The 13,813-nt window shown below is 40.5% G+C and overlaps 2 protein-coding genes across 2 annotated transcripts in view; one reads left to right on the top strand and one right to left on the bottom strand.

Annotated features, from left to right (window-relative positions):
* The window catches only part of lin7a (lin-7 homolog A (C. elegans)), a 6,608-nt gene extending 2,017 nt beyond the window's left edge, over window positions 1-4,591 (top strand). The window contains exons 2-5 of the mRNA XM_088988874.1: window positions 2,009-2,127; window positions 2,194-2,265; window positions 3,180-3,389; window positions 3,574-4,591. Of these exons, the coding sequence (XP_088845000.1) occupies window positions 2,009-2,127; window positions 2,194-2,265; window positions 3,180-3,389; window positions 3,574-3,789 (617 nt within the window). The 3' untranslated portion in view covers window positions 3,790-4,591. The remainder of the gene's footprint in view (window positions 1-2,008; window positions 2,128-2,193; window positions 2,266-3,179; window positions 3,390-3,573) is intronic.
* A 3,708-nt stretch (window positions 4,592-8,299) lies between these two features.
* Window positions 8,300-11,771, bottom strand: myf5 (myogenic factor 5). Its single transcript, XM_088988823.1, has 3 exons — window positions 11,354-11,771; window positions 8,854-8,920; window positions 8,300-8,766 (listed from the first exon to the last, which is right to left on the bottom strand). Exons 1-3 carry the CDS (start codon window positions 11,765-11,767, stop codon window positions 8,600-8,602), a joined length of 648 nt encoding a protein of 215 aa, XP_088844949.1. The 5' UTR covers window positions 11,768-11,771; the 3' UTR covers window positions 8,300-8,599.
* Window positions 11,772-13,813: the final 2,042 nt, after the last annotated feature.

The following is a 13,813-nucleotide window of genomic DNA, read 5'->3' as shown; positions in this document are numbered from 1 at the left end:
GGGTTGAGTGAACGCTCGCGCGTGTGGCTGCCGCTGCTCACCCACACAAAAATTTACTCTGTGACTGTAAATTGACCTTGAGAGTTTTAGAAGACACTTAGAAATGAAATCTATTATTATTATTATTATTATTATTATTATTATTATAAAGGTAAGTTATATCATGCTAATGTTGTAACATGTTAGAGTTTTTAAAAGAACTTTCCTTGCGCGAGTCCAAGCCAGACGCTATGTAGCAAGAGGGAGCGGACATGGTCCACTATTGCACTTCCTGTTATCATTTTAAAGGAAATACTTTTCCCGATGATGTCATAGCTTTGAGGCGGTCCTCCAGGGTCTATCCTCTCCGTGTTTCGTGACTCTCGCATCCGCCGCTTTGACCCACTTGTACATAATAGCGAGCGGAATGCAGTGATAGTCGTGTTTTCTCCCTGGCCACAAACTGTCACGGTGCCAAAAAATGATAAACAGTTGAGGAGAACATAATAGACAATGTAAAATTCATTAGAATTGGTGTCAAAAGAGCAAGATTAATATTGCTCGAGCTGTTTGTTGAGAGTCCCCAATCCCGTCGGGTCTGAATTAATTAATCTTGCCATCTGGTGGAGTCCATTCTTCAACACAACATAAGGCCAATTAGCCAACGAGTTGAGCTGAAAGGGCAACATTTTGCCCTATTGTCTTTATTTTGACAATTCCTTCTTTGGTTCAATTATATATGCCTTTCACAGCACAGCACAGCAAGACAAACACACAATATAAGCTCATCACTCATAACGATATAAAGTCAGTAAATAAAGTCATCAGAACAAAATGTCAAACAACAAAGTCGTCAGAACAGAAAAGTCCAAAGTAGCAAACGAAACCACGAGTAAAACACGACAAGATGAAACAAACGTGACAGGGCGAAACAAACAATGACCCGACAATGAATGGTCGTGCCGGGAGTCCTTTTAACTCATTCACTGCCAGACGTGCAAAAAATGTGTCCACTTCAGTGCCAGGGTTTTTGTCATTGTCACTCAAATTCCAGGACCCACAGAATATTGAGTTTTTGGACTTCATAAACATTAAATGCAAAAACTAACAAATACCCGACACTAAAATTATATTAAATAAAGTCAACAGAACAAAATCTCAAACAGCAAAGTCATCAGAACAGAAAAGTCCAAAGTAGCAAACAAAACCATGAGTAAAACATGATGAGTCCTTTTAACTCATTCACTGCCAGATGTGCAAAAATATGTCCACTCCAGTGCCAGGGCTTTTGTCATTCTCACTCAAATTCCAGGACCCACAGAATATTGACTTTTCGGACAACATAAACATTAAATTCAGCGCAAGAAACTTTAGCCTCTCTCCTTTCCTCCAAAAAAGAGTTAATTCCTAAGTTATATGGGTCTGGAGTTATCTGAGCTTGAAATGGGGGCAGCTGTACAAAAGTCAAATGCTGTCCATTTCAGTGTTTGAGCCACTTGAGGCTGTCGCAGCCTCCGTTTTGCCCACAAACATTGTCAGAGGTATGACCAGCGCTTTATCAGCACCCAAGCATGAAAAAAAAACAAAACCCGAACAAATTTGGGAATGGTGCTCTACGTCATATTTTCAATTCCCGAATACCGAATGAAAAAATAATTGCTTTGGGCGAACGAACGCGTTTATCGGTGATTCAGTGTTAGAAAAAGACTCTCTTTGTTCATCACACCAAAAATAGTTAATTCCTAAATTATATGGAGCTGGAGTTATCTGAGCTCAAAATGGGGGCAGCTGTATGAAATACAATACAATGCAAACATATTGGTTTATATAGTGCTTTAACAACAACGAAAGTCGCAACATGGACAAAAGGCAAATGCTGCCTCCTGGTGGGAGCGAAAAACATTGCCAGAGGTCTGACCAGCGCTTGATCGGCAACCCCCAAAAAGAAAAAAAAAAACAAACACGAACGAATTCAATATACATTTGGGAATAGGAGTGATTGAATTAATCATCCATTGTTGCTGACCAGATGTTGCCAGGGCCATCGAGCTTCTGGAGAAGCTTCAGGAGTCAGGAGACGTTCCAGGCTATAAATTGCAATCGCTGAAGAAGGTGCTCCAGAGCGAGTTCTGCACCGCCATCCGTGAAGTGAGTCCCCGATCGCCTCCTGGGCGCAGTTTACCATCTTCGTTAACTTAATGTCTCGCCTCGCAGGTGTACCAGTATATGCATGAAACCATCACCATCAACGGCTGCCCCGAGTATCAGGCCAGAGCCACGGCCAAGGTAAGAACCGACACCATGCAGTCGCAAGTCGTTCCCGTCGAGGCACCAAGCATTCTATGTCGTGTAAAAAATTGCATTTCACAGCAGCAAAGTGATGAAAGTAAGAGGAAAGGAAAGGATGAAGTAGAAAAACAAAATACAGGAGCTGCTGTAAAGGCAGCCACTCTCGCGGCGCCACCTTGAAGTCAAAAGAACAAAAAAATATATACAGTAAAGTCTCGTTATATCGATATCGGATATATCGATAGTCCCGGTTATATCGATACTATTTCTATGCACGCACGGAGAAAATTACATGCAAACAGGGTCGGATATATCGATAGTCCTGGTTATATCGATATTTTTTCGGACTCCCTTGAATATCGATATAACGAGACTTTACTGTATATAAATATATGACAACAAAAAAGGCACAGACAGCCATTCGATCTTAAGCACTTTCTGCACCTTCTTTGTTGCATGAAGCAGTCCTAGATGAAAGAGGAGAAGATCAAAGCATCCTTTTCACCAGTGGATCAAAGACGTCATTGTGAAATATGCACGTCTGCTACAAGCTACATGTTGAAAGCAAACACGAAGCTGTAGCATCCGTTGACGAAAATGCATTGTCTCCTGTCCCACATACTGTAAATCCGCTTCAATTCCAAGCAGCGACCGTTCCACATATGCATCGGCGCTCTGTGCTGACGCTCTTTTCTTCTCATGGCGCTTGTTATGCTGCCCATAAGAGGCCCAAAAAAAAATTCACAATCGCCCCAGAGTTGTCCAGTGATGACAGTCAAATGGCACCGACATTCCTCCCGATCAAAAACGGTGCTGGAACATTAGTGCTGCCGAAAAGCTTTCGTCTCACGTCGATGAAAATCGCTTTTTTCTCCCTCTTCCAATTGAATTTCAACTCATTCTGAACCCAGGCCACGGTTGCCGCCTTCGCCGCCAGCGAGGGTCACTCGCACCCGCGAGTGGTTGAACTTCCCAAGACGGAAGAAGGTCTGGGCTTCAACGTGATGGGCGGCAAAGAGCAGAACTCGCCCATTTACATCTCGCGCATCATTCCCGGCGGGATGGCCGAGCGCCACGGTAGTCTCAAACGAGGCGACCAGCTCTTGTCCGTCAACGGGGTGGTACGTATAATCGAGATGAAGTACAAAGTGTAAGATGAAGTCCTGAAACAGGAAGTCTGCCATTTTGGATTCAGGTAGCCATTTTGTGTCTGGTTGATTCCTGGGATCTGTTCCCTGCCCCATGTATTTTATTTTATTTTTTTCATTTTAAACCTTGCTCACCCCCGTTTTGGGTTATTTACAGAGCGTGGAGGGTGAACACCACGAGAAGGCGGTAGAACTGCTAAAGGCAGCTAAAGAGAGCGTTAAGCTAGTGGTGCGCTACACGCCCAAAGTGCTGGAAGAAATGGAGGCACGATTCGAGAAGCTGCGCACCGCCCGTCGCCGACAACAGCAGCAGCTGTTTATGCAGCAGCAGCAACAGCACAACATGTCCAGTCAGCAAAATCACACGTCGTAGGTGAGGCTAATGTTTATTCCCAAATTTGGTGCTTGGGTAGGATTTTTTTGTTTTTTTCCCCATCATGCCTCAGTCCTTGTATTTCTTATTTTTTAACATCGTTTTTCAGACAAAAAATAATAATTCTTAATGGTAGCAAAAGATGCATTTTGTATCCGTTAGTTTCGCAATAAACAGAACCAGGCAAATGTCAATGAAATGTATTACAGTGATACCTTGGCTTACAAACTTAATTGGTTCCCAGACAGAGTGTGTAAGGCGAAACGTGTGTATCCCAAAAATTAATTTCCCATAGGAAACCATTAAAATGAGAATAATCCGTTCCCAGGTCCCCATAAAACATAATTTTCTACTTTCTAATTTTCTAAGCCTTAAAACTACACAAAATATACCTTGTTTCATGTATAATAAATGTGCTATGGTATTATAATTAAAGAAATAAACTGTACATATAATAATAAAGTCATTTTATTTACCTTTGTGATGTACGTTGATGGCTTGATGGAACGGAGTGGCCGGTTTCATCAGCATTAAACACTTGATGAGGAACGTAACCTTCTTCTTTCACCATCTTGAGGAATGATCCGTTGTAGAGGTTTTCTCTGTGATAATTTTATCTAGTTCGTCATCAATTGTGTTGTGTTTAGCTGGGTTGATAGCTTTTTGCATCAAGTGTACAGATGGCTTTTGCGGGTTGTTTGTGGAGCCTAATTGATGGGATATTTTAACCTTGCAGTCTACACTATACCTTTGAACTATCAAAGTTGAAACTCACTGTCGTCTGCCTGTCTCTTTACTGTTTGTTTAAACCACCCTCACTGCTACGTTCTTGACCAATCATGTGGCTTTAACTGAAGACTGGGGGCGGGGAATAGAGGACAAAAGCAGTCAGCTGCCATTACATATTGAGGCAGCTCCGTGTACGAAAAAAGTTTGTATGCCAAGGTAAAGTTTGTATACCAAGGTAAAATTTTCATGAATGTAACGTTCGTAAGACACGGGGTTCGTAAACCGAGGTATCACTGTATTTGGATTCGGAATTAGTAATCATCCACATAATAATAATAATGTTTTCAAAATAAAAGCAAATATATATGTATATCCTATTTTCTCACAAATGTATTTCATTTTTAAATCCTTTGTCATCATTTATCCCCTTCCCTTCTGTTTTGGTGCAATAATTCTCTATTAGACGAGCAGAATGTCAGCTTCTTCCAACCCAAATCCACCAGATTTATTTGTCATTATTTGTCATAATTTATATGAACGATCATAGTTTAATGTCCCCTTTGTGAACGTTTTGAAAGATTATTAGAGAAGATCGTTATATTGTCCAGATGATGTGGGTGTTGGTGTTTTGACAATCATTGCAGGTGAAAATGTGGAATGTGTTTTTTGTTCCTCGAATACAATATGTACTCCAGTGTTCCTTCTCTCTTCTTCAAACATTTCATTTTGTTATTGTGTGTGTGTGTGTGTGTGTGTGTGTGTGTGTGTGTTTATATTTTCTTCTTTTACAATGTTGTTTTCTATTCATCGCAAACTGACAAAAAAAATGCAACACAAGAATATACACTCTATCTTCACATTTTATAATAATCATGAATGATCACTTCATTTAAAATGTAACACGTGACACACTGCCAGATTTGTACCAGTGCTAGATTAATAATAAACGGGATGCATTTTTGGGGTTGCGTTGTATTGTTTTCTAAAAATCATGAAAAAAAGACATTGTTGATATTGAATTGTTATAAATACTATATTTGTATAAATAAATCCACGTGCTTGTGTACAGTGAACAAAGTGCTTTTGTTTTCACTTTGTTGTCGTTATCTGTCTATGCTCCCGGCCACCAGGGGTCAGCAGACTAAAAGAAATGCATTAGCTCCGGTCACATAAATCACTTCCGTCTCAATACCGGATATGGAAGCCGGCGGGACAGGTAATGTCAATTATTCTCACTAATTGTCCGTTGATTAAAAAAAAAAAAAAATCCTGGTTGGTAATGTTTGGTGTTTGTTTTGAAACTTCAACAGCACAATATCAATTTTATTCCTATTTAACTTCTTGGTCAAGTTAAATGGGCGTCAAAGAACCATTGTGGGGCTAAGCTAATATCCCGTTAGCTCATTAGTTTGGATCGGCGAGTCAAGTAGCCTTTTCAATGTTATTCCACGAACAGGGAAAAACGCCCCCCCCAAAAAAAAAAAAAATCGAAAAGAGTGAGTTCAAGTCAGATACTAAATGGTATAATGTCGGGGAAAGTAATTTATTTGGTGTTGGGGTTGAGTCAAGTAACGGAGGTCGAATCGCTTGGAAATACCCCCACTCAGTGGCGTAATGCGATACTACAGTCTAGAGCTGACATTGTTGGTATGGAATTGTTATACATACGAGGCAAAAGGCTTCCGTCAAAAAATCCAGTACTTATTAAAATTTTAAAAAATATATATATATTTTTAAGATGAATTGAAGTACTCATTTGAATAATGTAGGGTCTTCTGAGTCACGTAACGGAAGTCGAAAGCATGGTTGCATTTTTAAACAGCTCCTCCCAGTGGCGTAACGCGATACTACATCCTCGAGCTGGCCTGTTTGTCAAACTACGAAAGAAAAATTACTCAATTCTGCTTTAATGTTAATAAAAAAAACATTCTGAAATGGTGTGTCATGGTAATCCTGGTTTGTTTGACGCAGGCCTTGCCATTCCTGACCATGATGCGTCTAATGGAAAAATATCTTGGCTGACATTTTGTATTTCATACAGAGTTATGGAGGTCAGTGGATCTTAAGCCTCCGCCTGGAATGCCTCTGCTGTCTCTGTTACATTGGTGAGTGCAACAAATATTGCTATCACGTATAAAATAATGTCTTTTCTCTTCCTTTCATAACTTTTCTGCTGTGAAATGTAAATTTCTCCCCTGCGAGACGAATAAAGGTACATCCAATCCAATCTTACGATAATTGAATGTCAGTAGAACTCATACTCCAAATGGGCAAAACACATTATTTTGAAGGAGCGAATGTGAGTACTTTAAGTACATATCATGAGTAAGACTGTATGTATTAGCTAGCTAGCTAGCTTTCTATCTATTTGAGTTACTTCCGGGTTGAGTGAACGCTGGTGCGTGTGAAAAAATATCCTTTGACTGGACTGTAAATTGTCCTTGAGAGTTTTGAAAGGCGCTTATGAGTGAAATGTATTATTATTATTATTAAAGGACAACCGACGTCACTTTTTGTTTTTTTTAACTGACATCAGAAAAACGTTTTATACATCTAAAATACCCAAAACACGTAGTATGATATTTTTAGTCAAATGCGAAACACCAATAAAAATGACTTAAAGTGTCCAAAATCTGCAAAAAATTGAGCTGCGAATTGGGCATTTTCAGAAAGTCCCGCCCCCAGTTCGTGACGTCACGCCAAGACGTCTAGCATTGCTAGTGAATCAAAACAATGGCTTCAGATTCGGAGAATATGCTTTCTTGTCACACATCCAGTTATTAATATAATTCAAATAGTTCTGAAGAGGAAAGCATACATGTTTGCAATCGATTAAAGAATTTATTTGTGCCATTTTGAGGCAACATTGGGGGAAATCTCTCACCCAAAAAAAGAGGCACAAAATGTCGACCTCCTGTGGCCCCCTCCGTTTCCACAGGCTGATAAATTCCTTATATGGCGCTTGGACGCCCTCTTCTGGCCTTCTGGCAGCTTTTGGGTGCAACACGAGGTCCCCAGACCAAACAAGTACAGCAAAATACATTGACGTGATAGAAGGACCGCTAGAATGCGTCTTTTTCACGGTCAGGGGCGGTCCTTTAGTGACGTCACGTACGGACTCGTCACCAACTCAAAAACAAGACTTCCTGAATATTCAGCGCGAGTCTTAAAACGTAAAACATAGCTATATGCGGTGGAATCTTTGTAAAATACGCTCAGTAAAAGTCATTTGAAGCCATTTTACAAATTATGGACATAACTTGTCCGGAGGTCCTTTCAGACAAATAATATCGGGGGGAAATATAGTGCTGCACTGTTAGCATTTTATGTGAAAAGTAAGCGAAATAGTCCAAGTTTTGTCAAATTGTTGTTGGTCTCTGTCATTTTTTTGTTCTGAAAAAACAACAATATTTCATCCACTTTTTAGCAGTCAAAACTACAGTAAAGTCTCGTTATATCGATATTCAAGGGAGTCCCAAAAAATATCATTATAACCGGGACTATCGATATATCCGACCCTGTTTGCATGTAATTTTCTCCGTGCGTGCATAGAAATAGTATCGATATAACCGGGACTATCGATATATCCAATATCGATATAACGAGACTTTACTGTATATCAATTACTCTAGTATGTTTTTGAGCAAGTAAATATTTGGTGGTTGTCTATTTTTTTTTTCAACTCAGAGTGACACCCTTGAAGCCACAATTCCCTTTCCCGCCCAAAGCCCCCCCTCCCCAATCTGACAAAACGTGGTATTAAAGGCCATTTGCTCTCCACTGCGAATGTGTTGATGAAATCGTCAAGGGTGTCGATGATGACAACTCACATTTGGTTGGAAAGAACAAATAAGTACGCTCGGTTGGCACCTCCCACCCCCCCTTTCCACAATTCCTGTCGGTAACACCCCTTCAAAGGACACACAGAGGCCAAAATGCCCATCAAATGTGTCAATCGCTTTGATTTTTGATACCAATCACACCCCGGTACAAAAAAAAAAAAGCGTTTAATAAATGAGCATTTACATTTCATATTTACAATTTGACTGCGCACTGTACAATGAAATAACCGCAGGGTTCCTCACAGGATGTGGTAGACGGGGCTACACGGCTGCGAGTCGCCCATGTTGGTGGGCGACGGGACAGCCTGGCTTGCCCGACGACCCAATTGGGGCATCGACAGGCGGTCCACGATGCTGGAAAGACACTGCAGGCTGGACGCGCCCGCCGGTTTGTCTGACAGATTTTCTGCAGGGGGATTATTATATCGTTGTTATTCAATTGGATAATGGAGGCGTGAGGAGGGAGGGAGTGGGTGGGTGGGGGGGCTCTTACCGTTCTTTGCGTAGGGATAAGCGTTGCTGTAGTTGAGCTGCTGCCACACTGGACTGTTGCTATCCGGCTGAACGAAAAAAAAAAAAAGCAGAAGGCATAAATATTTCTGCCCTTCCTGAGATTGTGGACAGCCAAATAAATCCTGGGCTGGTAGGGTCAAGGGGGGTGCCTTGAAGCCCAAAACGGGACAAGGAGGGTTCTTTCCTTTCCATTCCTCAGCGTAGCCAATCGATTGAGCCACAGCAGCTTGTGCGAGATGACACTTTGTACTTGTAAATCTGCGCCCGTCGTGGCAGAGGTCCTCCAGGCGCTTGGAATGCTCTCATGTTTTTTTTTACCTTCTACCACTGTAAAATGGATTTTTAGCATCGGTGGGAAAGTCATACGGGGCGAAAAGGCGCTCGGGGTGGATGTTTTATGTCTCGGGTTGGCTAATGCGTATATTGTTGAGCTACGGAGGTGGGGAAAGTCATCCCAAAAAGTCAATGGCAAAGGGGGGGTGCACACATTTTCGGCATCCATTCAACTCTTAACACCTTGAGGTTGAATTTCTACAACTTCCCGAACTAGTAATTCTTCAAATATTAACTCATTCACTGCCATTAATTTATTTTTATTTTTACTTTTATTTTTATTTTTATTTTTATTTTTATTTTGTATTTTGTATTTTGTATTTTTAATTTTTATAATTGTTATTGTTATTGTTATTTTTTTATTTTTATTTTTATTTTTATTTTTATTTTTATTTTTATTTTTATTTTTATTTTTATTTTTAATTTTTATAATTGTTATTTTAATTGTTAATTTTTTATTTTTATTTTTATTGTTATTTTGTATTTTGTATTTTTAATATTTATAATTTGTATATTTATTTTTATTTGTATTTTTATTTTTTCATTATTTTTAATTTTTTATTTTTTATTTATTATTATTATTATTATTATTATTATTATTATTATTGAAAATATGACAATATGATTCCCGAATTTGTTTATTTGGGTGCCGATAAAGCAGGCCCCCATTTCAAGCTCAGATAACTCCAGACCCATATAATTTAGGAATTAACTCTTTTTTTTCTAATGAAATAAGAGAGACTAAGGTTTCTAACGCTGAATGGCAGTTTTGTGTAGTCCTAAAACTCAATATTCTGTGGGTCCTGGAAATGGAGTGACAATGACAAAAACCCTGGCACTGAAGTGGACACATTTTTGCACATCGTCTGGGAGTGAATGAGTTAAAAGGACTCACGGCATGAACATTCAGTGTCGGGTCATTGTTTTGTTTCACCCTGTCAGGTTTGTTTCATCTTATCATGTTTTACTCATGGTTTTGTTTGCTACTTTGGACTTTTCTGCTCTGATGACTGTTGTTTGAGATTTTGTTCCTGCTGAATTTATTTAATATAATTTCAGTGTTGGATCATTGTTTTTTTTTTGCATTGAATGTTTATGTAGTCCTAAAACTCAATATTCTGTGGGTCCTGGAATTGGCGTGACAATGACAAAAACCATGGCACTGAAGTGGACACATTTTTGCCCCAACGTCTGGGAGTGAATGAGTTAAAAGGACTCACGGCATGAACATTCATTGTTGGGTCATTGTTTGTTTCACCCTGTCAGATTTGTTTCATCTTGTCATGTTTTACTCTGGTTTTGTTTGCTACTTTGGACCTTTCTGTTCTTATGACTTTGTTGTTTGAAATTTTGTTCCTGCTGAATTTATTTAATATAATTTCAGTGTTGGATCATTGTTTTTTTTTGCATTGAATGTTTATGTAGTCCTAAAACTCAATATTCTGTGGGTCCTGGAATTGGCGTGACAATGACAAAAACCATGGCACTGAAGTGGACACATTTTTGCCCCAACGTCTGGGAGTGAATGAGTTAAAAGGACTCACGGCATGAACATTCATTGTTGGGTCATTGTTTGTTTCACCCTGTCAGATTTGTTTCATCTTGTCATGTTTTACTCTTGTTTTGTTTGCTACTTTGGACCTTTCTGTTCTTATGACTTTGTTGTTTGAAATTTTGTTCCTGCTGAATTTATTTAATATAATTTCAGAGTCGGGTCATTGTTAGTTTTTGCATTGAATGTTTATGTAGTCCTAAAATTCAATATTCTGTGGGTCCTGGAATAGGAGTGACAATGACAAAAACCCTGGCACTGGAGTGGACATTTTTTCCCCCCCTAGCTTGGCAAGAATGGCTTTTTAGAATTGTAAACACAAAAGTCAGTCTCGAGCGTTTCACCTGCTGCGTTATGCGGTGAGTTCCCAATTGAAAATTTTGCATTTTGTGACTGGAAATCCAGTTTGTAAAAGTTTGTAAAAATTTGTTTCGTTAGCGGTTAGCCTAGCGCATCCGTGAGGGGATGGCGGGCTTCCATGTTAGTCTAACGGTTATTCCAAATTGGAAACCCTAGCTTGGTGAAATGGTTTCTATCTTTTTAGGGTTTTTGCGTGTCGGGGGTGCGCGGGTGTGGGGGTTAGTGGGTTTCTCACCATGCCGTCGGAGCAGCTGGACAAGGGGCTGGCGGGTTCGGAGCCGCTGTAGTAGTGGTCCACCTGCTCGCGGAGAAGCTCCTGGAGGCTCTCGATGTACTGGATGGCGTTGCGCAGGATCTCCACCTTGGGCAGGCGTTGGCTTGGATTGGCCGAGGTGCATCGGCGGAGGGCCTCGAAGGCGTGGTTGACTTTCTTCAAACGGCGGCGCTCTCGCATGGTGGCGGCGCGCCGGCGGTCCACGAAACTGGACTTGCGTTTGCAGGCCTTGCAGGCCCACTGGAGGCAATGGCCCGGCTGGTGGGGCGGCGCGCCGGGTGCCCGCACGTGCTCGTCTTCGTCCGAGTCGTCCAGGTGGAGGTCGTCCGGCGACGGGCTGGCGTAGTAGAGCTGCGACGTGGAGAAGACGTCCATTGCTTTTGGGACCTCGGAGGGATGTGAGGGGTCCGCTGCCCACGGGGGCCCCCTTTTATGCCCCCGGGGCCCACATTGGCCAGATCTAATTACCGCGGCCCACTGGCCCTGCCCTATCCCTCTTCGCACCCCTCACCCCCCGCCCCCCCCTTGTGCCCTGCCTGCTGACATTCCCACATCTGCCCTCACTGATCTTTTCCCACTCGGACCCCCTCACGAGTCTGTCCCTGCTCCTCAAGACACGCTTTAGCCAACACCAATTTGACAAAAATGTGCAGCCAAATTCAATGCAAATTAGGACATTTGCAAACATATGCTTTTTTTAAAACAACGATCAATAATTGTTTTTTTTTTTGTATGTGTACACATTATCTGGCATGTCACGCAAGAAACTAGCAAGTGAATATTGAGTTTTAGGACTACACAAAACTTCCATTCAGCGTTAGAAACCTTAGTCTCTCTTATTTCATTAGAAAAAAAGAGTTAATTCTTAAATAATATGGGTCTGGAGTTATCTGAGCTTGAAATGGGGGCCTGCTGTACAAAATGCAATACATATTGATCGATGAAAAGGTTTCTTCAGCCGTCATTTGTACTTCTTTCAAGGTGTCGGACATTTCGCTTCTTATCCAAGATAGTGACGAAGCATCTTGGATAAGAAGCGAAACGTCCGACACCTTCAAAGAAGTACAAATGACGGCTGAAGAAACCTTTTCATCGATGGACCACTCCTGTACAACTGAGAGCTTACACAGACGGAAATACATATTGATTTATATTGTGCTTTCCCCGACTTGTGGAAGGGGAAAAAACATTGCCCGAGGCTCTCTTCTCTCATCAGAGAAAAATAGTTAATTCCTGAATTATATGGGTCTGGAGTTATCTGAGCTTGAAATGAGGGCAAATGTCCAAAATACAATGCTATACATACATATTGGTTTATATAGGGCTTTAACAACAGCTGAAGCTGGAACAAAGCGCTAACATAGACAAAAGGGGAAATGCTGGCCCTTGTAGAAGGGAAAAACATTGTCAGAGGCCATGGCCAGCGCTTTATCGGCACCCAAATAAACAAATTCGGGAATCATTTTCAATAATAATAATAATAATAATAATAATAAAAAAATACATAAATAAAAATAAAAAAAACAATTAACTCATTCACTGCCATTCACAAATTTATTTGGGAATTGAAAATATGACGTAGAGCGCCATTCCCAAATTTGAGGTTTTTTTTTCATGCTTCGGTGCCGATAAAGTGCTGGCCGTGGCCTCTGGTAATATTTTTTTTTCGCTTCCACAAGGGGCAGCATTTCCCTTTTTTCATCTTAGCGCTTTGTTCCAGCTTTAGCTTTTGTTAAAGCGCTATATAAACCACAATGGATGTATTGCATTGGATTTTGCACATCTACCCCCACTTCAAGCTCATATAACTCCAGACACATATAATTTAGGAATTAACTCTTTTTTTCTGATGAAAGAAGAGAGTCTAAGGTTTCTAACGTTGCATTGAATGTTTATGTAGTCCTAAAACTCAATATTCAAAATGTGCTAGTTTTTTTTCCTTGCTTGGGTGCAGATAAAGCACTGGTCAGACCTCTGGCAATGTTTTTCCCTCCCACAAGGGGGCATCATTTGCCTTTTTTCCATGTTAGCGCATTGTTCCAGCTTCAGCTGTTGTTCAAGCGCTATAGAAACCAATATGTATGTATTGCATTGTATTTTGGACAGCCACCCTCATTTCAAGCCCAGATAACTCCAGACCCATATCATTTAGGAATTAACTCTTTTTCTGATTAAAAAAGAGCGTCTAAAGTTTCTTACCCTGCATTAAATGTTTATGTAGTCCTAAAACTCAATCTTCAAAATTTGTTTGGGGTTTTTGTTTTTCTTGCGGGGGTGCAGATAAAGCACTGGTCAGACAATGTATTGAATTGTATTTTGGACAGCCACCCTCATTTCAAGCCCAGATAACTCCAAACCCATATTATTTAGGAATTAACTTTTTTCTGATGAAAAAAGAGCATCTAAAGTTTTTTACGCTGC

This window comes from Hippocampus bargibanti, linkage group LG22, assembly GCF_051943395.1.
Source record: "Hippocampus bargibanti isolate YZ-2025 linkage group LG22, ASM5194339v1, whole genome shotgun sequence".
NCBI lineage: Eukaryota > Metazoa > Chordata > Actinopteri > Syngnathiformes > Syngnathidae > Hippocampus > Hippocampus bargibanti.
The sequence above is the reverse complement of the archived record's forward strand: the minus strand, read 5'-3'. Positions and strand labels throughout refer to the sequence as shown.